General features: G+C 37.5%; 1 protein-coding gene and 1 pseudogene across 6 annotated transcripts in view; both read right to left on the minus strand.

Annotated features, from left to right (window-relative positions):
• Positions 1 to 27,509, minus strand: part of PHTF1 (putative homeodomain transcription factor 1) — a 74,447-nt gene that overhangs the window by 3,775 nt on the left and 43,163 nt on the right. The window contains exons 16-23 of one of the 6 annotated variants that reach the window (XR_010842161.1): positions 27,251 to 27,286; positions 8,127 to 8,282; positions 7,059 to 7,154; positions 6,244 to 6,369; positions 5,509 to 5,706; positions 1,145 to 1,182; positions 566 to 656; positions 232 to 272 (exon numbers count right to left, since the gene is read on the minus strand). Coding sequence is in view for 2 of the 6 variants with exons in the window: in XM_059060654.2 (XP_058916637.1) it covers positions 5,686 to 5,706; positions 6,244 to 6,369; positions 7,059 to 7,154; positions 8,127 to 8,282; positions 27,251 to 27,286 (435 nt within the window). In the remaining 4 variants the exon portion in view is untranslated. Of the gene's footprint in view, positions 1 to 231; positions 273 to 395; positions 657 to 1,144; positions 1,183 to 2,698; positions 5,707 to 6,243; positions 6,370 to 6,601; positions 6,642 to 7,058; positions 7,155 to 8,126; positions 8,283 to 27,250; positions 27,287 to 27,509 lie in introns of those variants that run through there. The other 5 variants (XR_010842163.1, XR_010842166.1, XM_059060654.2 and 2 more) reach the window with 5 other exon arrangements.
• Positions 9,801 to 10,504, minus strand: LOC131765326 (glycine cleavage system H protein, mitochondrial-like; annotated as a pseudogene).

Here is a 27,509-nt window from a genome sequence, read left to right on the forward strand (position 1 = left end):
AGTAGGGTTCTGCCAAAGAACTCTGAACCTTTCTCACATACACATTAAAATATAAAAACATAACCAAGTGCTTTAATTTAGCCTGAACCTATATTTTTCCAAAGAATCCTGTGGGTATTTGTCTACTTTACAATGTTTGCATTAAAGTCAAGCAGAGCAGAACTGTTAGCAAATGTTTATAGCAAATCAAGAGGCTTATTTTGTCCTTAATAAACAACAACTATTTGTTACCTTGAGTAATACCTTATTACAGCATATAGGCTCAGGGTGTGCTGCAGGAAAGGAATGGAATTATTGCACATTTGTGAAATTCAAACTTCATTATTCAAGATGGGCATCAATAACTGCAAGAAGCAAAGGATTACTTTAAATGACCAAACTAGTCAACAGCTGTATAGATGAGATTAAGTTTAATGAATTTACTTCTTGATAATTCCAAATCATACACTATATTTGGGAGTAAGACCCATTTGGCCCATTATAGAGTGTATAGACTAAAAAATTTTGAAAATGAATTTCATTAATTTGAAAGAGGGTTATTTTTACAGTGCACAGGTTCACTTACCTCTACATACAATGAACCAAAATTAAAAACACAGACCCGTAAGCTTATACTTTGGAGGACATCCTGGTATTTAGAACTTTTCTACTTGTCTCTGAAAGTTAAGAAAACCATACCCCAATTAGGCAAGTATTTGGTTATTCAACTTTTCAAAGTGTTTACATTATACATGAGGCATAATGTACATATTTAGGAAGTTTGAAGTCACACCTCCATAGCGATTTTAGGAGATAGAATTTTTCCCAATACAAATTATAAAAGTAGCTGAATAGGTATTTATTTTTCTTATCCATCTATGGTTATTATTATTACAATTAAATGTATATATGGCCTAATCTAGTTCTATTTTTACATCTTGGTTTATTTAATTTCTCAGTAGCAAGTAATTGTTAAAGTATCACTCCTTTCAGGAGATCAAAACAAAAGTCCAACCTCCTAGAAATTATTATACAGGAATAAATGAAGCACTGAGACTACAACTCTTCCATCCTAACAGAAGAAAAAAAAAAAAAGAAAAACTGCATAAACAGTAAATTACTTGAGGTCTATTCTTCATGTATTCTATGCATTTATATTACATACCTATTATGGGGTCAGGTACTCTTCTGCATTCTGGGGACCTAGGAGTGAAAAACAACAACAACAAAAATTCCTGCCTTAAGGGACTTATATTCTAGTGGGGAAGGACAGAAACAAGTAGGCAAAAAATAAACAAGATAATCATTCTGTTAAGTGCCATGAAGGAAATGAACAGGACCATATATAATTGATAACAAGGATAAGATGGGGAACAACTTTAACTCAGAGAAGGTCCTGCTAAGGAATTGACAGCTGAGAAGCCATTCAGGGGAGAACTTAAGAAAACATATTCCAGGCACAGTCTGAAATAAGAAAGAACTTGGTATAACGGAGGAACACAGGGAGGCCGGTGTGGCTGTCAGGTACTGAGGAGGGGAATTTGGAAAGGGAAGCAGGCCTGATAATGAAGGGCCTTGGAGGCCAGCATAGGGAAAGTCAGGAAAGATTTAAGTAGGAATGATATAGTCTCCATATTTTTAAGCTCACTCACATGGCTGTGGAGAACCGACTGCAAAGGCAAGAATGGGATGGGAACCGAGGGTCAGCACAGTAATCCAGCTAAGCACAAAGGAGGCTCAGTCTGTTAGCGGGGGAAACAGAACCAACGTGACTGGCTGGTAGATTAGATATGGAGGGGAAGAGAGGAACCAAGAATAAACCCTAAGCCTTTGGCTTGAGCAACTGAGTAAACTTTTTTCTATTTACTAAGGTGGGATAAACATTTACTCTCCCACCTCAGACAACTTAAAAAAAAAAAAAAAAGGAAAAATATATATGAAAAAATGGAAGTTAGATGTTGGACAACAGGCAGTAAAAGACAGTGGAATTCAATGAGGTGAGCCCCATGATTGCTCCAGATTACTTAGAGGCAGTTTCTAGGCTGTGGTGTAGGAAGGGGGAATCCAAACTGATCCAAGCAGCCTTGCTGAGTTGAGGTGAGAGTTAAGAATTTGGGGAGGCCAGGACAGCTAGAACTGGCTGGCAGAGTACCAGAGAGAAGACAGCGGCACAGAGAGGAGAGGACAGCGGCACAGAGAGGAGAGGACAGCTGCACCGAGAGGAGAGAGCTCCAAAAATGTGCAGAGGTTTCCTTTCAAGTTTTTAGGTGAGTATTGATCAGCACAAGGAAATACTCAACAGGGAAAGAACCACCAAAAAGCAGCAGGCCAAAAATTCTTGAGCTGGGAAGAGTTCATGTTCCTACAGTTAAACTGGAAAAACCTCATCATGAACAGGGTATCAGGTAGAGTACTCAGGAGGATTTTGCTTCAGTTGTGGAGAAAAGTAGCACCAGAGTAAAAGCTGCTCTGGCCCACCTAACAAAGCTTAAAAGCAAGCCTTGAAATGATCAAACTGTTTTCAAGTATCTTAACTGCATTCTAAAACAAAGCTCAAGAATATTTAAAAGAATACACACACATGAAAACTCAACACCCAACAATGTAAAATTCACATCCATTAAGAAATTACTAGGCATGTAAAGAAGCAGGAAAATATGACCCAAAATAAGGAGAAAAATAAATCAACAAAAACAAACCCCAAAATAACACAGATGATAGCTGTTATAATGTTCTTATTTACTATTTCTATTATAAATATTATGAAAATAAGATAGAGAGAAGAAACAGCATGTTAAAGAGAGACATGAGGATACAAAAAAATGCAAAAGCAATATCAAAATTCTGTAGACAAAATACATTGGGTAGGATTAACAGCAAATTAGTGCAGAAGAATAGGTTAGTGAACTTGAGGCACAGCAATAGAAATAGCTGTCCCAGTCTTCTGTCTTTAATAGAAATTAAAAACAGAAGACTGGGACAAAGTACCGAACATCAGTAAGGTGTGGGACAACTTCAAGCAGCCTAATAAACATGTGGAGTCTCAGGAGGTGGGAGACTGGGGTATAGAAAACTTATTTTAAGAAATAACAGTCAAAATTTTTCCAAATTTGATGAAAACTAAACATCAAGAGACCCAGTAAGTGCAACAAATCCCAAGCACACAAAAAATGAAGACAACTACACAATGCACATTATAACTAAATAGCACAAATTCAATGAAAAAGATAAAAACCTTAAAAGCAGCCAGAGTTTAAAAAAAAAAAAAGACATTATATACAGAAGAACAAAGATGACAATGACAGCAGACTTCTTGTCAGAAGCAATGCAATCCAGGAGGCAGTAGAGCAGCAACATCTTTAAAACTAGAATTTTATGCCCAGAAAAAACATCTTTCAAACATAAAGATTCAAAAATCTTTCTCAATAAGGTGGGCCTACATGCCTTGCTAAAAAGATTTTGGATTTTCACCTTCAAAGTAATACTAAGCCATTAATAGATTCTAAACGATGAGACTGAGACTTGCATTTCAGAAAAGACACATTAGCTTTAGAGATGAATAGGTGGGCATGGGGGAGAGGGGCAGAAAAGCAGAATCTTGTTCAAAAACAAAGGATGTTGACTTAGATGAGGGTGGTGAAAGTGGGGATGGAGAAGAATGGACTGATTAGAAAAATATCTAGAAGATAATTACTCACAGACTTGATGACTGGATGTGAGGTATGAGAAAGGCAAGAGTGAAAAATGATTCCCAAGTTTCCGACACGAGCAACTACCCGTACAGTTAATTTTACCCACCTGAAAAATCATTTAAACCACTTATATACCACCAAACTATAACCGAAACAACCCACAGGAATAAACTATTCTGAATACTGCATTTACGCTAAAGAATTCACTGTGTAAAAAATTCAAATAAAAATAAAACAGTGGGGTTTTTTTGTAAGAGAAAAAGATAAAGGCATCAGCTTTCTTCATCCGAAATCTGCACCAAGCAGTTCAATCCTGGATTTGAGATAGCTGCTCTTGTTCCTTATGGAAAATAGTTAAAGCATGATTTCTATGAGCCATCTGTTGAGACACTGAAGGGCATTTACAGATCAGTTCCTTCCAAAGGTAAATCACTATAATGGGATTTTACTTTTTAAAAGGAATTGTAACTCTCACGCAGTATTTGGAATGGCTGCAAATTTTTGGTAATCCACTTCTAGTTCAGCAATCTTGCCCCCTATGTTTCTATCTTCACAGTTAGGAATCTATCAGCAAAAGATTTTTAAAGGGTTTTAAACAGTAATTACAAATGTTTATTGTGGATTTATTAAGGGCTACGTACTTTATGCTATGTTAAGTACCTTACATGATAATCTCATTTAACCTTAACAACACTATTAGGTAGTTATTATCCTTATTAAACAGGTGAGGAAATTGAGATGCAAAAATGTTAAGTAACTTGCCTTAGACTATGAAGCTAATAAGTAGCAGAGCCAAGGACATGAATCCAGAAAGTCTGACCTCAATTCCTGGACTTAAGAAATTCATCTTTAAACCTCAAAAATCTTCCTGCATATTAGGATATGTGCAAATGATACACTGATTTTGCATGTACATACTTCACATGTAATAACTAAGTTTCCTAATTATTTCCATTTAAAAATTCACAAAATCTTGTCATTAAAATGTGGGCTTTCAATTTGCCTCGAGAGATTCTTCAAAGTGGGTAACTTAATGAGCAGGAATTAAATGTAGACTATTAGAGTTTTCATAAACATATGTATACGCATGTATGTGTAATAGGGGATACTGATAAGAGAATCCAAATCATCAGTGGCATAGCTTGGCTCAGTACAGACACCGAGGACATGAGATTATACTGAGAGTTAAATACATTGAGTCTCACAACAGATAAACTATGAACGCTTCACTTAGCAGTGTGATGGGAAACATAGCTCAGATGATTTAAATGGAAAACATGTTTTATGGTGGACACGGATGAGTGTGCATAGACTTCAATTTCTCATGCTGAATTACATGCCATATTACATGCATAACTCTTACACCAACAACTATACAGTTATTAGGATTAACTTCGAAATTATAAACTAATTAAAATTTTCTCCATAGTTTAACAGAAAATCAGTTTAAAGGTTATTTTTTTCTTTCAACAGCAACAAAAAAGCCTAGAAACTGAAATTCTCCAATAAAGTTATTTTATTCAGGTTCAACCTAAAACAGTTTAAACTTGATCTTTCTTTGCTAGAGAAATGAAATCTCCAATTCTATAGACTGTAATAGAAAAGTACTGAATTTGCATATTTCCAATAAAGGATTTTGCTTCATGCTTTGGGCATCTGCCATAGTTACCCAAAAGACTATTTCCAATAAATATAACTGTCACAACACTGAAATGCCCAGAATAAATTTCCTAACTTAAAAAGTTGTCCTTAAGTTACTATAACACAACAGTCTTCAGTCTCCTGACTATTCATACTATTTGAAAACCATGAAAATACAGGTACTTAGCATGCACACCCAGTTGGAAAAGGCTCTGTTCCTCTGAAAACACCATTCGTTAGATTAGGTAGAACTGAGGGCACCTCTCCGTGTGAACAAGCAGGTGGGTGTCTCATGGGTTTGCAGTCATTTCTTTCCTTAATGGGTTAAGCACTGATGCCAGCAAGGGGAGAAAGGCCGGGCACATGACTCAGCTTATGACTTAATTTTCCACAGCTAAGAAAAGAAAATCACCAAAATAATTAGTTTTATGACAAATAGGTGGGGTTGACAGGTACACTTACATGTAAACCAAGAACCATTTACATAAGAAAAAATTACCAACTGTGACAACAGCAACCATAGAACATCATAGAGAAAAAACCGTTAACAATTTCCAGGATCAAAAAAGATATACTGCAGTTCATGGGTTTTTGGTTTTCATTCATTCTGCCTCTGTACATTTCCCTAGATCAGAGGCCAACCCAGCCCACGCTATTAAATTGACATGAGACTCAAACTTGATTTTTTTGTTCCATTCAAGAGCACGATCTATTGTACTTGCATAAAATGAGAAAACCTAAGCTGAATGTCTATTTCAAATGTCTATTTCTCTACCTCAAGAGTTATTTCCATGCTAGTCCCTCCCTCCCTCCTTCCACCCTCCCTCTCTCACTCTCTCTCTCACACACACACAGTGGGAAGAACAAAGATTACTATATACAATAAGTTTTAAGACTAAGGCAGATGCTACAGAGTGATAATCACACTTACTCTTATATTAAATCCTAGAAGATCACTTATAACACCTGAGACAGCCGAAAGGATAACTACTCGTGTGATATTGTAGATCAAGGGATTCATTGTCAGTCCATAGAGTCTAAATGGTGTGTCCAGCTCCTACAAAAACATGAAAGAACTGAGATGAAATACATGGTTTCACAATAGCCATGAGTGATTTCTGGACTGTTTTTTTCAGTCTTGGGAGAGGATGATTGCTTAAAACCTCTTCCCTTAATGTTCAATAGTTACCTTCAAAAAACCTGTAATGAGGGGAAGCAGGGGAGGGATAAATTTGGAATTTGGGATTAACAGATACAGACTATTGTATATAAAATAAACAAGGACCTACTGTATTGTACAGGGAACTATGTTCAATATCTTGTAATAACCTATAATGGAAAAGAATCTGAATATAGATATCACTTTGCAGTACACCAGAAACATTGTAAATCAACTATACTTAAATTAAAAATAATAATTTTAAAATGAAAAAATAATAAATAAATTAAGTAATGCCTGTAATGGACTCTCACCTACTTTTCCACTAGCTAAGTTTTTAAAGGTGGATTCAAGCAATATGCTATTTGTGATTTTTTAATGTAATTTTAAAATGTGACAGACATCAGCAATCACTAGAACTTGGGTAGTAAGTTGGGAAACTTTTTCTCATACAGTCATTAACCCCAAACTATCGAGTTGGTAGTTTGAATCTACACAGCATCTATCTGTTACTAGGGTCCTCTCCAAGAAGTACAGCATTGATTTAATTAAATGGTAGTAAATATGTATCACGGGGTATTACTTACTTTCAACAACTTGGTGGACAGCTTTAATACATTGTTTACTAGAGTAAGCTGTTCTTTCTTATTCGGCTTTTTTTCCATTTTAAGATATAAATTAATCTAAGGGAAGGAATAGAGATTAGGGCAAATGTCATGGAAAAGATAGATATATATATATTGCATTCAACATGGCAGATTTTGAGGGCAATGTTTTCAAGTAAAATAAATTTCAAAATTCCAGTAGCTATTTCTTCAGAGCACATATGCCACCTACCCAAACCCCCATCCCTAATCAGTCACATATGGCAAAGAAAAGCTATTTAGTGAAGAAAAAATAACAATGAAGCAATTTATCAAAACAATGCAAACTTTTATATTAATTATAGCAATTAAAATGTAAACTCCTTGAGTTCAAAAACTATATCTTATTCATCTTGGTATCCCCCAAATAATCTAACATCCTCATTAAACATTCATGGAATGGAAGAAGAGCGCTGCTTTTAACTTACTAATCCCTTGTTTTTCCCCTTATGGTAAGAATTCTCCACTATAATTCTAAGACCAAAAAAAAAATATCTAATGATATTAGGTATTTTTATTTAAAACTCATGGATAAACATGAAATTAAAAACAAAAAAACCCAAATCTATACTACTCTGTATTTATAAGAAACATTTCTCAATTGTAATATCTACTCACATACTAAAGAGCAAGTATTTTCCAAACACTGAATGTATTCAGCGTTTGACTGATAGAGAAGAAAGTCAAGAAGCTTATTAAACATCCTTAAATGACAGGTACTCTAAAGATCTAATACTTGACACAGAATATGAGATTAAAAGCATGCTCCATTACCACCAACAAAAATAATTTTTATACTATGAAGTAGCACCCAATCCTGGGAGCAGGTGGGAAAGATAATATCCTCATTTTATAAGGAGGAAACAATTATGTAGTTGCAAAGTGACTTGTAAGGTGTAAGGTCATATAGCTAGAAAGTGACAGAATCTAGACTCAACCCTGAATCTTCTGTAAAAATCTTATTACACCATCTGTAACCACTGAATCAAACTGTCAAGGACCAATCAATACCTGTTCAGTAAGTAATATTGAGACATTGCTGTATTTCTTATTGGTTTCAGACCCCAGTGAGGCTAAGCGCAGTAAGAAAAGTAGTAAAGCTGATTCCCAGATCAAAAACTCCCAATTATAAGCATCATTTAGGAAAGTTTTATGTCCCCGGAGAACCTATGAAAAGGACCAAAAAAAAGTTAAGTTTTTCACTTGTCTTAAAATCTGTAATTACTCCTTTACTCTAGAACTTTAAAAACATTTACAAGATACCAATATTTTAATACTCAACGTAGGAGACTTTTAATACTCATAAGGTATTATCTATTCAATTAGTAATTATGAATTTCTCTAAGTTTCCTAGATTTTCTTCTTTGCATGAGAGACAGCAGGGGTCTGGAAGTAACAAGGGAAGAAAACAATAAGTGAAATAAGACAAATGTATTTCCAAACTCTTTAACCACAAGTGTGCCCACTCACAATTATATGGTGACCATTTTTCAAAGTAGGGTTGGCCAAAGAGTTCCTTTGGTTTTTTATTATTATTTTTTTTTGCGGTACGCGGGCCTCTCACTATTGTGGCCTCTCCCATTTCAGAGCAGGCTCCGGACGCGCAGGCTCAGCGGCCATGGCTCACGGGCCCAGCCGCTGCGCGGCATGTGGGATCTTCCCGGACCGGGGCACGAACCCGCGTCCCCTGCATCGGCAGGCGGATTCTCAACCACTGCGCCACCAGGAAAGCCCGTTCCTTTGGTTTTTAAGTAAAAATAACCTACACATTTTTCATGTTCACCAAGAACTTCACTGAACAACGTATTCACCCTTTTGTTCCACTACCTTCTGCCATTTTTCAGGCAACTTCATAATTCCATCTTCCCAAAACATTTTTATCTTTTTGAGCAAAGAACTGTTCCAGGTACCTTTTACAGTCTTGCAGGGAATTGAAATTTTTTTCCATTAAGAGAATTTTGTAAAGACCGAAATAAATGTAAATCCTAAGGTGCAATGTCTGGTGAATGTGGCGGATGAATCAGAACTTCCCAGCCAAGCTGTAACAGTTTTCACCTGGTCATCAAAGAAACAAGCGGTCTTGCGTTATCCTGATGGAAGATTATGTGTTTTCTATTGACTAATTCTGGATGATTTTCGTTGCGTGCTGCTTTCAGTTGGCCTAATTGGGAGCAGTATTTTTTTTTTAAGAAGTTGAATATTTTATTATTAAACTGTTTATTTTCCTGCAAGGCTGTTGCTTCACTATATAAAAATAGCACCAGCAAACCACAGTATATTGCAATATTAAGACAGTAATGTTCTTTACTGAACACTATACAACTAACAAACTCTTCTCCACTGCCATTTATTTCCAGTGGCAAGTTCATTGAGTATTTTGACCAAATCCAGGGATGGCTGTAAGCAAGTTACAATATTATATAAGGTTAAGATAACAATGTTATCCTTGAATTACATAATTTTTATAACTAGTTTTACCACAGATAATTTCAGGAATTCTGATTATTACAACTGGAAACTACCCTAAAAATCACAGGGTGTTGTGAAAAAGATGCATGTGTTTATCTGAAATCATTAGGAAGTTAAGCGGTATTTTCTTCAGGCAACATCGTTGCAAGTAGTTTCTTTTGCTAAAAGTTGCTTTTTAAAAATCTAACCACCACTAATTTAAGACAACTATGCTAGATTAAGTTGTTTCAAACTACTTTATTTAGGGGTTCCATTTTCACTCCTCAATAGATTTTATGTATTTCTCATATGCTTCTTCACTCATTAGTTCATCTAGTTCTGAAGGGTTACTTAGTGTCATCTTGATCAGCCAACCATCTTCATAACAAGATCTGTTGACAAGTCCTGGATTTTCTGCTAGAGCTTCATTAATTTCAGTTACTTCTCCTGATAGAGGAGAATAGAGTTCACTAGCAGCTTTCACACTTTCCAAAGCACCAAATTCCTCTTGTTTGTTCAATTTTGTCCCAACTTCAGGCAGACTACAGTAAACAACATCTCCCAAAGCTTCCTGTGCAAAATTGCTGATTCCCACTGTTCCAACACCGTTTTCTGTTGTTACGCATTCATGTTTGTCTGTGAATTTACGATCCAACAGCAGGGTGGGTCCAGTGCGCAGCGCCCGGACAGTGCCCGCCCGCGGTCCCCAGGGCCACAGCGGGCAGGGCGCATTGGGCACAGGCTGCAGACCGCGGCCTGCACGCTTGCGCCACGCACAGCGCCATGTTCACAGGTGTGCTGGGCGCAGTACTTGTTGGAATTAATCGTTTGGTTTTCTGGAAGGAGCTCATAATAGAGGACTCCCTTCCAATCCCACCAAATACACAACATCACCTCCTTTGGATGAAGACCGGCCTTTGGTGTGGTTGGTGGTGGTTCATTTCGCTTGCCCCGCGATCTCTTCCGTTCCACATTATTGCACACTATCCACTTTTCATCGCCCATCACAATTTGTTTTAAAAATGGAACATTTTTGTTACGTTTAAGCGGAGAATCGCATGTGGAAATACAGTCAAGAAGATTTTTTTCACTTTACTTACGTGAAACCCAAACATCAAAGCAATGGACATAACCAAGCTGGTGCACATGATTTTCATTGCTCAACTTGGATATTCTGAGTATGTCGGCTATCTCCTGTGTGGTATAATGTTGATTATTCTCAATTAATGTCTCGATTTGATCACTATCAACTCCAACTGGTCTACCCGACCACGGAGCAACGTCCAGAGAGAAATCGCTAGCACAAAACTTCACAAACCACTTTTGACATGTTTGATCAGTCACAGCACCTTCTCCATATACTGCACAAGTCTTTTTTGCATTTCATTTGTGGTTTTACCTTTCTTGAAATAATAAAGCATAATATGCCGAAAACGTTGCTTTTTTTTCTTCCATATTCAATATTCCATATTCAATATAGCTACACAAAAATTCACCAGTTTTTATGTTTTTTTTTAATGCAGGCTGATATGACAGCTGTCACAATACAATCTAATGAAATTGTTTCAAATGAAGTTAGACAACTAAGCACTACTAGAGCCATCTTATGGAAGAAAACCCAACAAACTTTTTGACCAACCCAAGAGTAAATTTGCATTTGACTAACAGAGCCTCCTAAAACATGCAGCCCATCCCACTGGCATGACTAGAAAATCCTGAGGATCAGCTCTTTACTCCACTATAGGATCTGAATAACAACAGCAGCAGCCACCAATTATAAAATGCCTATTATGTGTCAAGTTTTCAGATAAAAGTTTTTGTTTTTACAAAATTTTTTTGTTGATTGAAATGTAAAGTTTACTAAAGCAAGCCCAAGGTAAAATGAGATTTATTGAAAAATATACAGAGACCCCTCACAGAAACTAAATGTGGGCCTTTGAAAATCAGGAAGTCAGCAGGCAGCTGCCCTCCCCATCTCCCTTCCACTAGGCCCATTCAGGCTCCCCACAACTCTGACTTGTTTCCAATGCTACTGGCCCCAGTGATTCCTTCTGACCTATCTTCTGCAAAGTCCACCACTGATACCTCAGGTTTTCATTTCTAATTTGCAAAAGAGGGAGTATGTTTAGTTTAGTCTGGGTCAGGTATTCACCCCAGCAAGTTACTTACAACTAAGGGGGGGAAGGGCAGGGGGGAGGAAAGTAACAACTAATAGCAACCTAAAAGTGATGAAAGTAACTGGCAACCTAGAAATCTCTACCCATTAAAAATATCCTTCAAACATGAAAGTGATAAAAGACATTTTCAAACAAACAAAACTGAGAGAATTCATCACCAGCAGATTCTTCAAGCAGGCAGGAAATAATCCCAGAGAAAAACACAGAAATGTACAAACTAATGAAAAGTAATGGAGAGGGTAAATATGCAGGTAAATATAAATGAATAATTAACTACAAAAAGCAATAATAATTACATCTTATGGGTTTAAGATATATGTAAAATTAAAATGAAGGACATGTGTAACACAAAAGTGAATGGGTAAATGACATAAAGTGTTGTAAGGTCCTAGCATGATAAATTAATAATTTTATTAGACTGTAATAAGCTAAGGATGTATGTTGTAATCTCTGGGGTCAATAGTAGTAAATGTATATATAAAGTTAACAGAGAGGATTAAATAAAATATTTTAAAATATTTGATTAATAAAAGATGGCAAAAAAAAAGAGAAAAAGGAAAATTAACAAATAAACCAAATAGGAACCAAACAGTATTTGTAGTTATAGTAATTAAGTTTAACTGGGTCAGACATTCCAAAACACTAAAACTGGGAGACTGGATTAAGAAACAAGCAAACAGGAGCAGGACTGGACACAACATAATGGAGTAGAAGGACCTTGAGCTTACCTCCTCTCACAAGCACATCAAAATCACAACTAACTGCTGAACAACCATCAGTAAAAAGGCTGGAAGCTACCAAAAAAATATATTCTACATTCAAAGACATAAAGAAGAAACCACAGTGAGATGGTAGGAGGGGTGCACTCACAATATGATCAAATCCCGTACAGCCTGGGTGGGTGACCCACAAACTGGAGAATAATTATATCACAGAAATTCTCCCAAAGAAATGAGAGCTCTGAGCCCCACACCAGGTTCCCCAGCCTAGGGGTCTGGCACTGGGAGGAGGAGCCCCAGAGCACTTGGCTTTGAAGGCCAGGGGGGCTTGATTGTAGGAGCTCCACAGGACTGGGTAATCAGAGACTTCACTCTTGGAGGGCATATACAAGGTCCTGCGTGCACTGGGATTGAGGGCAAAAGCAGTGACTTCACAGGAGCCTGGGCCAGACCTCCCTGCTGGTCTTGGAGGGTCTCCTGGGAAGGCGGAGGGCAGCTGTGGCTCTCTCTAGGATCATAAAAGCCGGTGGTGGGCTTCCCTGGTGGCACAGTGGTTGAGAATCTGCCTGCTAATGTAGGGGACATGGGTTCGAGCCCTGGTCTGGGAGGATCCCACATGCTGCGGGGCAACTAGGCCCATGAGCCACAACTACTGAGCCTGTGTGTCTGGAGCCTGTGCTCCGCAACAAGAGAGGCCGCGATAGTGAGAGGTCCACACACTGCGATGAAGCGTGGCCCCCACTTGCCACAACTAGAGAAAGCCCTCGCACAGAAATGAAGATGCAACACAGCAAAAATAAATAAATTAACTAATAAACTCCTACCACCAACATCTTAAAAAAAAAAAAAAAGCTGGTGGCTGACACACTGAGGAGTGTTCATTGATGTGAACTCTGGCTGGAGGTAGACGTCTCACTTGGGATCTTGGCACCAAGGCCTGGCCCCACCCAACGGCCTGTAGGCTCCAGTGCTGGGACGCCTCAGGCCAAACAACCAAGAGGGCAGGAACACAGCCCCAGGCATCAGCAGACAGGCTGCCTAAAGACTTCCTGAGCCCACAGCCACCTCCAGACATACCCCTTGACATGGCCCTGCCCACCAGAGGGCCAGCACCCAGCTCTACTCACCAGTGGGCAGGCACTGGCCCCTCCCACCAGGAAGCCTGGACAAGCCTCTAGACCAGCCTCACCCACCAGGAGGAAGACACTAGAAGCAAGAAAACTACAGTCCCGTGGCCTGCATAACTAACTCCAAAAACACAGGTCGGAACCCACCCTGGGACTGGTCCCTGGCCCTTAGGAAACAAGATGGGAGTGTACTGTTGGGACACATAGGACATCTCCTGCAGAGGACCACTTCTCCAAGGTGAAGAAATGTTAACTATTCTACTACATACATAAAAAGACAAATAGAAATTTAAACAAATTGAGACAGCAAAGGAATATGTTCCAGACAAAGGAACAAGATAAAACTCCAGACGAACAACTCAGTAAACTGGAGATAGGCAAACTACCTGAGAAAGAGTTCAAAGTAATGATTGTAAAGATGATCCAAGAACTCAGGAAAAGAATGGATGCACAGAGGAAGAAGTTATTAGCAAAGAGTTAGAAAATATAAAGAACAACCAAACAGAGTTGAAGAATGCAATAACTGAAATGAAATACACTAGAAGGAATCAATAGCAGAAAATGAGGCAAAAGAACAAATCAGTGAACTGGAAGACAGACTACTGGAAATCACTGATGTGGAACAGAATAAAGAAAAAAGAATGAAAAGAAATGAGCACAGGTTAATACACCTCTGGGACAATGTCAAATGCACCAGCATTTGCATTATAGGGGTCCCAAAAGGAGAAGAGGGAGAGAAAGGGCCTAAAAAAATATTTGAAGAGATAATAGCTGAACACTTCCCTAACATAGGAAAGGAAACAGTCACCCAAGTCCAGGAAGCATAGAGAATCCCATACAGGATTAACTCAAGGAGGAACAGACCGAGACACATAGTCATCAAACTGACAAAAACTAAAGACAGAGAAAATATGAAAACAACAAGGGAAAACAACAAATAACATACAAGGGAATCCCCATTAGGTTATCAGTTGATTTTTCAGCAGAAACTCTGCAGGCCAGAAGGGAGTGGCATAATATATTTAAAGTGATGAAGGGGAAAAAACCTACAACCAAGAATACTCTACCCAGCAAGGCTCTAGTTCATATTTGATGGAGAAATCAAAAGTTTTACAGACAGGCAAAAGCTAAGAGAATTCTGCACTACCAAACCAGCTTTACAAAAAAATGCTAAAGGAACTTCTCCAAATGGAAAAGAAAAGACCCCAACTAAAAATAAGAAAAGTATGAAATGAAAAGCTCACCAGTAAAGGCAAACACATAGTAAAGGTACAAAATCATCCACAAATATAATATCGAAACTAGTAATTGTGAGAGGAGGAGAGAGAGTACAAATGCAGGATATTTAAAATACATTTGAGGGCTTCCCTGGTGGCACAGTGGTTAAGAATCCCCATGCCAATGAAGGGGACACGGGTTTGAGCCCTGGTCTGGGAAGATCCCACATGCCACGGAGCAACTAAGCCCGTGTGCCACAACTACTGAGCCTGCACGTCTGGAGCCTGTGCTCCGCAACAAGAGAGGCCATGACAATGAGAGGCCCGCACACCATGATGAAGAGTGGCCCCCACTCGCCTCAACTAGAGAAAGCCCTCACACAGAAACGAAGACCCAACACAGCCAAAAATAAATAAATAAAAATAAATTTATATTTTATAAATAAATAAATAAACAATGCATTTGAAATTAAGAGATCAGCAACTTAAAACAATCTTGTATATATATAGGCTGCTATAGCAAAACTCATGGTAACCACAAACCAAAAATCTATAATAGATATACACACAAAAAAGGAAAAGGAATCCCAACACAACACTAAAGACAGTCATCAAATCACAAGAGAAGAGAACAAAAGAGGAAAGGGGAAAAAAAAAGACCTCCAAAAAGAAATCCAAAACAATTAACAAAATGGCAATAAGAACATACATATCGATAATTACTTTAAATGTAAACAGATTAAATACTCCACCAAAAGACAGAGACTGGCTGAATGAATACAAAAGAAGACCTGTATGTGTTTTCTACAAGAGACCCACTTCAGATCTAGAAGCACATACAGACTAAACGTGAGGGGATGGAAAACGGTATTCCAGGTTAGAACTACCTCCCCAGAGATCAGGCAAGGTTAAGGGAGGGCTTGGCTGCTGTTTTTAAACGCAGCGCTTTTTGTTCCCTTTCTAGAAACCAGCTGCAACGTTAGGTCAGAGCACATTAAAATGAGCCACATCTGAACCAACAGCGCCCAGGCCCCAGGCCTGCTGTGAAGGCCCCAACCAAGGACAGGGCTTGGTCTGCATAACATTCCTTCCCATGCTTGTCCAAGCAGTGCTTTGCCTCAGAGTTGAGGTAAGAGAGGCCTCAGGACACCTTGCATTAGGTCACCTAGCAGAGATCAGAAATTCCTGGGCTCAATGAGGAGGTTTGTCATGTGGCTGACAGGGTCTTGGTGCTCTGTCTAACACTGGTGTCAGGCCTGAACCTCTGAGGTGGGAGAGCCGAGTTAGGGCACTGGACCACCAGAGACCTCTGGGCCCCATGTAATATCAAATGGCAAAAGCTCTCCCAGAGATCTCCATCTCAATGCTAAGACCCACCTCCACTCAACGACCAGCAAGATACAGTGCTGGACACCCTATGCCAAACAACTAGCAAGACAGGAACATAGCCCCACCCATTAGCAGAGAGGCTGCCTAAAATCATAGTAAGGTCACAGACACCCCAAAACACACCACCAGATGTGGTCCTGCCCACCAGAAAGACAAGAGCCAGTTGCATCCACCAGAACACAGGAACCAGTCCCCTCCACCAGGAAGCTTAAACAATCCACTGAACCAACCTTAACCACTAGAAGCAGACACCAAAAACAACAAGAACTACGAACCTGCAGCCTGCGAAATGGAGACTCCAAACATAGTTAAGTTAAGCAAAATGAGAAGATAGAGAAATACACAGCAGATGAAGAAGCAAGATTAAAAACCCACCAGACCAAACAAATGAAGAGGAAATAGGCAGTCTACCTGAAAAAGAATTCAGAGTAATGATAATAAAGATGATACAAAATTGTGGATATAGGATGGAGAAAATGCAGAAACATTTAACAAGGAGAACTAAAAGAACTAAAGAGCAAACAAACAATGATGAACAACACAATAAACGAAATTTAAAATTCTCTAGAAGTAATCCATAGCAGAATAACTAAGTCAGAAGAATGGATAAGTGACCTGGAAGATAAAACAGTGGAAATAACTACTGCAGAGCAAAATAAAGAAAAAAGAATGAAAAGAATTGAGAACAATCTCACAGACCTCTGGGAGAATATTAAATGCACAAACATTCTAATTATAGGGGTCCCAGAAGAAGAAGAGAAAAAGAAAGGGACTGAGAAACTATCTGAAGAGATTATACTTGAAAACTTCCCTAATATGGGTAAGGAAATAGTCAATCAAGTCAAAGAAGCGCAGATGGTCCCATATAGGATAAAACCAAGGAGTAACACGCCAAGACACATGTTAATCAAACTATTAAAAATTAAATACAAAGAAAAAATATTTAAAGCAGCAAGGGAAAGACAACAAATAACATACAAGGGAATCCCCATAAGGTTAACAGCTGATCTTTCAGCAGAAACTCTACAAGCCAGAAGGGAGTGGCAGGACATATTTAAAGTGAAGAAAGGGAAAAACCTACAACCAAGTTTACTCTACCCAGCAAGGATCTCATTCAGATTCGACGGAGACAAGCAAGAGCTAAGAGAATTCAGCACCACCAAACCAGCTCTATAACAAATGCTTAACGAACTTCTCTAGGCAGAAAGCACAAGAGAAGAAAACGACTTACAATAACAAACCCAAAACAATTTAAAAAATGGTAAAAGGAACATACATATCGATAACTACCTTAAATGTAAATGGATTAAATGCTCCAACCAAAATACACAGACTGGCTGAATGGATACAAAAACAAGACTCGTACATATGCTGTCTAAAAGAGACCCACTTCAGACTTTGGGACACATACAGACTGAAAGTGAGGGGATGGAAAAAGATATTCCATGCAAATGGACATCAAAAGAAAGCTGGAGTAGCAATTCTCATATCAGAAAAAATAGACTTTAAAATAAAGACTATTACAAGAGACAAAGAAGGACACTACATAATGATCAAGGGATCAATCCAAGAAGATATAACAATAGTAAATATTTATGCACCCAACATAAGAGCACCTCAATACATAAGGCAAATGCTAAGAGCCATAAAAGGGGAAATCGACAGTAACACAATCATAGTAGGTGACTTTAAACGCCACTTTCACCAATGGACAGATCATTCAAAATGAAAATAAATAAGGAAACACAAGCTTTAAATGATACATTAAACAAGATGGACTTAATTGATATTTATAGGACATTCCATCCAAAAACAGCAGATTACACTTTCTTCTCAAGTGCTCATGGAACATTCTCCAGTATAGATCATATCTTGGTTCACAAATCAAACCTTCGTAAATTTAAGAAAATTGAAATTGTATCAAGTATCTTTTCCAACCACAACGCTATAAGACTAGATATCAATAACAGGAAAAAATCTGTAAAAAATACAAACACATGGGGCTTCCCTGGTGGCGCAGTGGTTGAGAATCCGCCTGCCGATGCGGGGGACACGGGTTCGTGCCCTGGTCCGGGAGGATCCCACATGCCGCGGAGCACCTAGGCCCGTGAGCCATGGCCGCTGGGCCTGCGCGTCCGGAGCCTGTGCTCCGCAACAGGAGAGGCCACAGCGGTGGGAGGCCCGCATACCGCAAAAAAAAAAAAAAAAAAAAAAAAAAAAAAAAAAAAAAAAAAAAAAAAAATACAAACACATGGAGGCTAAACAACACACTATTAAATAACCAAGAAATCACTGAAGAAATCAAGGAGGAAATAAAAATATACCTAGAAACAAATGACAATGAAGACACGACGACCCCAAACCTATAGGATGCAGCAAAAGCAGTTCTAAGAGGGAAATTTATACCAATACAGTCTTACCTCAAGAAACAAGAAAAACTCAAATAAACCACTTAACCTTACACCTAAAGCAATTAGAGAAAGAAGAACAAGAAAACCCCAAAATTAGCAGAAGGAAAGAAATCATAAAGATCAGATCAGAAATAAATGAAAAAGAAATGAAGGAAACAATGGCAAAGATCAATAAAACTAAAAGCTGGTTCTTTGAGAAGATAAACAAAATTGACAAACCATTAGCCAGACTCATAAAGAAAAAAAGTGAGAAGACTCAAATAAATAGAATTAGAAATGAAAAAGGAGAAGTAACAACTGACACTGCAGAAATACAAAGGATCATGAGAGATTACTACAAGCAACTCTATGCCAATAAAATGGACAACTTGGAAGTAAAGGACAAATTCTTAGAAAAGCACAACCTGCAGAGACTGAACCAGGAAGAAATACAAAATATGAACAGACCAATCACAAGCACTGAAATTTAAACTGTGATTAAAAATCTTCCAACAAACAAAAGCCCAGGATCAAATGGCTTCACAGGCGAATTCTATCAGACATTTAGAGAAGAGCTAACACCTATCCTTCTCAAACTCTTCCAAAAGATAGTAGAGGGAGGAACACTCCCAAACTCATTCTATGAGGCCACCATCACCCTGATACCAAAACCAGACAAAGACGTCACAAAGAAAGAAAACTACAGGCCAATATCACTGAAGAACATAAATGCAAAAATCCTCAACAAAATACTAGTAAACAGAATCCAACAGCACATAAAAAGGATCATACACCATGATCAAGTGGGGTTTATTCCAGGAATGCAAGGATTCTTCAATATATGCAAATCAATCAACGTGATACACCATATCAACAAACTGAAGGAGAAAAACCATATGATCATCTCAATAGATGCAGAAAAAGTTTTTCACAAAATTCAACACCCATTTATGATAAAAAAACCCTCCAGAAAGTCGGCATAGAGGGAACTTACCTCAACGTAATAAAGGCCATATATGACAAACCCGCAGCCAACTTTGTTCTCAATGGTGAAAAACTGAAGCCATTTCCACTAAGATCAGGAACAAGACAAGGTTGTCCACACTCACCACTATTATTCAATATAGTTTTGGAAGTTTTAGGCACAGCAATCAGAGAAGAAAAAGAAAAAAGAAAAAGAAATAAAAGGAATCCAAATAAGGAAAGAGGAGGTAAAACTGTCACTGTTTGCAGATGACATGATACTATACAGAGAATCCTAAAGATGTTACGAGAAAACTAATAGAGCTAATCAATGAATTTGGTGAAGTAGCAGGATACAAAATTAAGGCACAGAAATCTCTTGCATTCCTACACACTAATGATGAAAAATCTGAAAGTGAAATTAAGGAAACACTCCCAATTACCATTGCAACAAAAAGAATAAAATACCTAGGAATAAACCTACCTAAAGAGACAAAAGACCTGTATGCAGAAAACTATAAGACACTGATGAAAGAAATTAAAGATGATACAAACAGATGGAGAGATATACCATGTTCTTGGATTGGAAGAATCAACATTGTGAAAATGACTATACTACTCAAAGCAATCTGCAGATTCAATGCAATCCGTATCAAACTACCAATGGCACTTTCCACAGAACTAGAACAAAAAATTGCACAATTTGTATGGAAACACAAAAGACCCTGAAGAGCCAAAGCAATCGTGAGAAAGAAAACCTGAGCTTCAGGAATCAGGCTCCCTGACTCCAGACAATACTACAAAGCTATAGTTATCAAGACAGTATGGTACTCACACAGAAACAGAAATATGGATTAATGGAACAGGATAGAAAGCTCAGAGATAAACCCAAGCACATATGGTCACCTTATCTTTGGTAAAGGAGGCAAGAATATACAATGGAGAAAAGACAGTCTTCAATAAGTGGCACTGGGAAAACTGGAGAGCTACATGTAAAAGAATGAAATTAGAACATTCCCTCACACCATAAACAAAAATAAACTGAAAATGGATTAAAGACCTAAATGTAAGGCCCAACAATATAAAACTCTTAGAGGAAAACATAGGCAGAACACTCTATGACATAAATCACAGCAAGATCCTTTCTGACCCATCTCCTAGAGAAATGGAAATAAAAACAAAAATAAACAAATGTGACCTAATGAAACTTCAAAGCTTTTGCACAACAAAGGAAACCATAAACAAGACAAAATGACAACCCTCAAAATGGGAGAAAATATGTGAAACGAAGTCACTGCCAAAGGATTAATCTCCAAAATATAGAAACAGCTCATGCAGCTCAATATCAGAAAAACAAACAACCCAATGCAAAAATGGACAGAAGACATAAATAGACATTTCCCCAAAGAAGGTATACAGATTACCAACAGACACATGAAAAGATGCTCAACATCACTAATCATTAGAGACATGCAAATCAAAACTACAGTGAAGAATTACCTCACACCAGTTAGAATGGGCATCATCAGAAAATCTACAAACAATAAATGCTGGAGAGGATGTGGAGAAAAGGGAACCCTCTTGCACTGCTGGTGGGAATGTAAATTGATATAGCCACTATGGAGAACAGTATGGAAGCTCCTCAAAAAACTAAAAATAGAACTACCATACGACCCAGCAATTCCAGTACTGGGTATATACCCTGAGAAAACCATAATTCAAAAAGAGTCATGTACCACAATGTTCACTGCAGCACTATTTACAATAGCCAGGACATGGAAGCACCTAAGTGTCCATCGACAGATGAATGGATAAAGAAGATGTGGCACATATGTACAATGGAATATTACTCGGCCATAAAAAAAAGAAATTGAGTTATTTGTAGTGAGGTGGATGGACCTAGAGACTGTCATACAGAGTGAAGTAAGTCAGAAATTCAGAAACAAATACCATATGCTAACATGTATGTATGGAATCTAGAAAAAAAAAAATGTTTCTGAAGAACTTAGGGGCAGGACAGGAATAAAGACACAGACGTAGAGAATGGACTTGAGGACATGGGGAGGGGGAAGGGTAAGCTGCGACAAAGTGAGAGAGTGGCATTGACATACATACACTACCAAATGTAAATCAGATAGCTAGTGGGAAGCAGCCACACAGTGCAGGGAGATCAGCTCGGTGCTTGTGTCCACTAGAGGGGTGGGATAGGGAGGGTCGGGGGGAGACATAAGATGGAGGGGATATGGGGATGTATGTATATGTATAGCTGATTCACTTTGTTATACAGCAGAAACTAACACACCATTGTAAAGCAACTATACTCCAATAAAAATGTTAAAGAAAAAAAGGTATTCCATGCAAATGGAAATCAAAAGAAAGCTGAAGTAGCAATACTTACATCAGACAAAATAGACTTTAAAATAAAGACACTTACAAGAGACAAAGAAGGACACTACATATTGATCAAGGGATCAATCAAAGAATATGTAACAATTGTAAATTCATGTGTCCCCAACATAGGAGCACCTCAATATATAAGGCAAATGTTAACAGACATAAAAAAAGGAATTGACAGTAACACAATAATAATGGGGGATTTTAACATCCCACTTACATCAATAGACAGATCATCCAGACAGAAGATTAATAAGAAAACCCAGCCCCTAAATGACACATTAGACTAGATGGACTTAATTGATATTTATAGAGTATTCCATCTGAAAGCAGCAGAATGCACATTCTTTTCAAGTGCACATGGAACATTCTTCAGGATACATCACATGCTGGGTCACAAAGCAAGCCTTGGTAAATTTAAGAAAATTGAAATTATATCAAGCATCTTTTCTGACCACAACACTATGAGATTAGAAATCAACTACAAGAAAAAAACACAAACACGTGCAGGCTAAACAATATGCTATCAAACAACCAATGGATCACTGAAGAATCAAAGAGGAAATTAAAAAAGAAAAAAAAGCTAGAGGAACTCCCCTGGTGGCGCAGTGGTTGAGAGTTCGCCTGCCGATGCAGGGGACATGGGTTTGTGCTCTGGTCCGGGAAAATCCCACATGCCGTGGAGCGGCTGGGCCCATGAGCCATGGCCACCGAGCCTGAGCGTCCAGAGCCTGTGCTCCGCAACGGGAGAGGCCACAACAGTGAGAGACCCGCATACCCCCCCCCCAAAAAAATAGCTAGAGACAAATGAAAATGAAAACATGATGATCCAAAACCTATGGGACACAACAAAAGCAGTTCTAAGAGGGAAGTTTATAGCAATACAAGCTTACCTTAGGAAACAAGAAAAATCTCAAATAACCTAACCTTACACCTAAAGCAACTAGAGAAAGAAGAACAAACAAAATCCAGTTAGTAGAAGTAAAGGAATCATAAAGATAGAGCAGAAATAAATGAAATAGAGACTTAGAAAACATCAATAAAACTATTAACAAAAGCTGGTTCCTAGAAAAGATAAACACAATTGATAAACCTTTAGCCAGACTCATAAAGAAAAAAAGGAAAAGGGCCCAAATCAATAAATTAGAAATGAGAGACTACTCCAAGCAACTAAGTACCAATAAAATGGACAACCTAGAAGAAATGGACAAATTCTTAGAAAGGCACAATCTACCAAGATTGAACCAGGAAGAAATAGAAAATATGAACAGACTGATCACAAGTACTGAAATTGAATCTGTGATTTTAAAACTCCCAGAAAACAAAAGTCCAGGACTAGATAGCTTCACAGGCGAATTCTACCAAACATTTAGAGAAGAGATAACACCTACACTCTGAAACTATTCCCAAAATTGCAGAGGAAGGAACACTTCCAAACTCATTCTATGAACCCATCATCACCCTGATACCAAGACCAGACAAAGGTATCACAAAAAAAGAAAATCAGGCCAATATCACTGATAAACATAGACGCAAAATCCTCAACAAAATACTAGCAAACTGAATCCAACAATACATTAAATAATCAAGTGGGATTTATCCCAGTGATGCAAGGATTTTTCAATATCCATAAATCAATCAGTGTGATACACCACATTAACAAATTGAAGAATAAAAACCACATGGTCATCTCAATAGATGCTGAAGAAGCTTTTGACAACATTTAACATCCAGTAATGATTAAAATCTCTCTAGAAAGTGGGCATGGAGGGAATATACCTCAACAAAATAAAGGCCATATATTACAAACCCACAGCTAACATCATACTCAACAGTGAAAAGCTGAAAGCATTTCCTCTAAAATCAGGAACAAGACGAGGGTGCTCAATCTCACCTCTTATATTCAATATAGTTTTGGAAGTCCAATCACAGCATTCAGAGAAGAAAAAGATATAAAAGGAATCTACATTGGACAGGAAGAAGTAAAAGTGTCACTGTTTCCAGATGACATGATACTATACATAGAAAATCCTGAAGACACTACCAGAAAACTACTAGAGCTCATCAATGAATTTGGTAAAGTTGCAGAATACAAAATTAATACACAAAAATCTGTTGCAAAGATCAGAAAGAGAAATTAAGGAAACAATCCCATTTACTACTGCATCAAAAAGAATAAAATACCTAGGAATAAACCTACCTAAGGGGGCTAAATACCTGTACTCCAAAAACTATAAGACACTGATGAAAGAAACTGAAGAAGACACAAACAGATGGAAAGATATATATATATATATACATACTGGTTTCTTAGGCTAGAAAAATTAATATTGTTAATATAACCATACTACTCAAGGCAATCTACAGATTCAGTGCAATCCCCATCAAATTACCAATGGCATTTTTCACAGAACTGGAACAAAAAAATTTTTAATTTGTATGGAAACACAAAAGACCCTGAATAACCAAAGCAATCTTGAGAAAGAAAAACGAAGTTGGAGGAATCAGGCTCCCTGACTTCAGATTATACTACAAAGCTACAGTCATCAAAACAGTATGGTACTGGCACAGAAACAGAAATATAGATCAGTGGAACAGGATAGAAAGACCAGAGATAAACCCATGCACCTATGGTCACCTAATTTATGACAAAGGAGGCAAGAATATACAATGGAGAAAAGACAGCCTCTTCAATAAGTGGTGCTGGAAAAACTGGACAGCTACATGTAAAAGAATGAAATTAGAACATTTCTCTAACATCACATACAAAAATAAATTCAAAATGGATTAAAGACCTAAATATAAGACTGGATACTATAAAACTTCTAGAGGAAAACATAGGCAGAACACTCTGACATAAATCACAGCAAGATCTTTTCTGACCCACCTTCCTAGAGAAATGGAAATAAAAACAAAAAAAAAACAAATGGGACCTAATTAAACTTAAAAGCTTTTGCACAGCAAAGGAAACCATAAACAAGACAAAAAACAACCTACAGAATGGGAGAAAATATTTGTAAATGATGAGACTGACAAGGGATTAATTTCCAAAATATACAAACAACTGAATAACAAAAAAGCCAAACAGCTCAATACAAAAATGGGCAGAAGATCTAAGTAGACATTTCTCCAGAAAAGACATAGATGGCCAAAAGGTGGTCAAAAGGTGAAAAGATGGTCAACATCACTAATTATTAGAGAAATGTAAATTAACTCTACAATGAGCTATCACCTCACTCCAGTCAGAATGACCATGATCAAAAAGTCTACAAATAATAAATGCCGGAGAGGGTGTGGAGAAAAGGGAACCCTCTTGCACTGTTGGTGGAAATGTAAATTGATACAGCCACAATGGAGAACAGTATGGAGGTTCCTTAAAAAACTAAAAATAGTTACCATATGATCCTGCAATCCCACTCCTGGGCATATATCCAGACAAAACTATAATTCAAAAAGATAATGCACCCCAATGTTCATTGCAGCACTATTTACAACAGTCAAGACATGGAAGCAACCTAAATGTCCATCGACAGATGAATGGATAAAGAAGATATGGTATATATATCACAGGGAGCTATACTCAATATTTTGTAGTAACCTATAAGGGAAAAGAATCTGAAAATAATATATATTCATATATGTGTATAACTCAATCACTTTGCTGTACACACCTGAAACTAACACAACATTGTTAATTAACTATACTTCAATAAAAAAGAGAGAGAGAGATAAAAAGCTCAAAAAGAAAATATATTTTGTAATAAACCCAGATCTATTACCAAAATAAATTAATAAAATAACCTTTCAGCACTGAAAAAAATATATCACTAAAGATATTAAAGCACTTTGATAGTTTAACAGCAAAAAAAAACAAGAAAAAGAAACAAGCAATCAAAAAAGGATATGCTGATTATAAGAGACAGAACTATACAAAGACAAAATAACTGAAAAAGGGTAGACAAAGATATTGTATACAAAAACTAATCAAAAGGCAGATGGTGTACTTAAATTAATATCAAATAGAGTAGACTTTAAGTTAAGAAACATTAGAAATAGAGACATTTTATAAGGTCATGAAAGGTAAAGAAAGCCTGACACTGTTCAGGATTAAAGGAGATTAAAGAGACATAACAGCTAAATGTAATAACTGATCCTGGATTGGGAAAAAAAATAACTATAAAGGACATAAAAGTCTATCCACCAAGGAGATGGAAAACAATTCTAAATCTGTATGCACCCAGTTACACTGCTTAAAAACATATAAAGCAAAAATTGACAGAAATAAAAAGAGAAAAAGATAAATCCACCATCAGAGCAGACTTGACCACACCTCTCTCAGTGGCTGACAGAATAAGCAAACCAAAAAGATGAGAAATTTCAGCAATACAACTAATAAACTTGGGCTAATTTATATAGAGAGAACACTGCTCTCTAAAACAGTGGGATACAAATTCTTTCAAAGTGCTGATGAAAGATTTAATAAAACTGACCATATACTGGATAATAAAGCAATTCTACATATTTCAAACAACTGAAAACATTCAGAGCATGTTCTCTGACCATAGCAGAATTAAGTTAAAATTCAATCAATGGAAAAGTACAGGATAAGGCTGTAACTTCTTGTAATAAAGAAAACACAGAAGTACCAAAATAAATAAATAAATCAAGATACAGGGATCTGTCAAAAGAACACAGGAAGGGGCTTTAAGGGTCTCCCACTGGCCAAATCTGGGACAATTTAGGCATCGAAACATAGTAATAGTTTATAACCCACTAGATAAAAATAAGAACACAGGAGTCCATAGCGTAGTAAATGAATGAATGAATAAATAAATGGGAAAAAAGAAAAAGTCTACTTTAGAGTGACAACTAATAAAATTAGAAGAAACAATGGAGTTGGAAATTCACCATTTTGTATCCATAATGGTACATAGTTTTATTAACAATCAAAACTTGCCAATTAAAATTAAATTACCATGATCTTAGAGTCTTAAAGGACTAAAAATTACCTTTATTCTCATTTCAAAAGTTAGAAAAGGACTTCCCTGGTGGCACAGTGGTTAAGAATCCACCTGCCAATGCAGGGGAAATGGGTTTGATCCTTGGTCCAGGAAGATCCCACATGCCACGGAGCAACTAAGCCTGTGTGCCACAACTACTGAGCCTGCGCTCTAGAGCCTACAAGCCACAACTACTGAGCCCACGTGCTGCAACTACTGAAGCCTGCACTCCTAGAGCCCATGCTCTGCAACAAGAGAAGCCACTGCAATGAGAAGCCCGTGCACCGCAACCAAGAGTAGCCCCCACTCACCGCAACTAGAGAAAGCCCGCACGCAGCAACAAAGACCTAATGCAGCCAAAAATAAATAAAATTAAATAAAATTAAATTTAAAAAAAATTTTTTTTAAGTTAGAAGAATTAACAAGAATTCAACCTAGCAAAAGAAATGTAGACACATTAAAAATATATATACTTCAACATAACCATGCTGGCACCTCGACCTTGGACTCCCCAGTTCCCAGAGCTGTGAGATACAAATGTCCATTGTCTATACACACACACACACACAC

The sequence above is a fragment of the Kogia breviceps genome, chromosome 1 (genome assembly GCF_026419965.1).
Source record: "Kogia breviceps isolate mKogBre1 chromosome 1, mKogBre1 haplotype 1, whole genome shotgun sequence".
NCBI lineage: Eukaryota > Metazoa > Chordata > Mammalia > Artiodactyla > Physeteridae > Kogia > Kogia breviceps.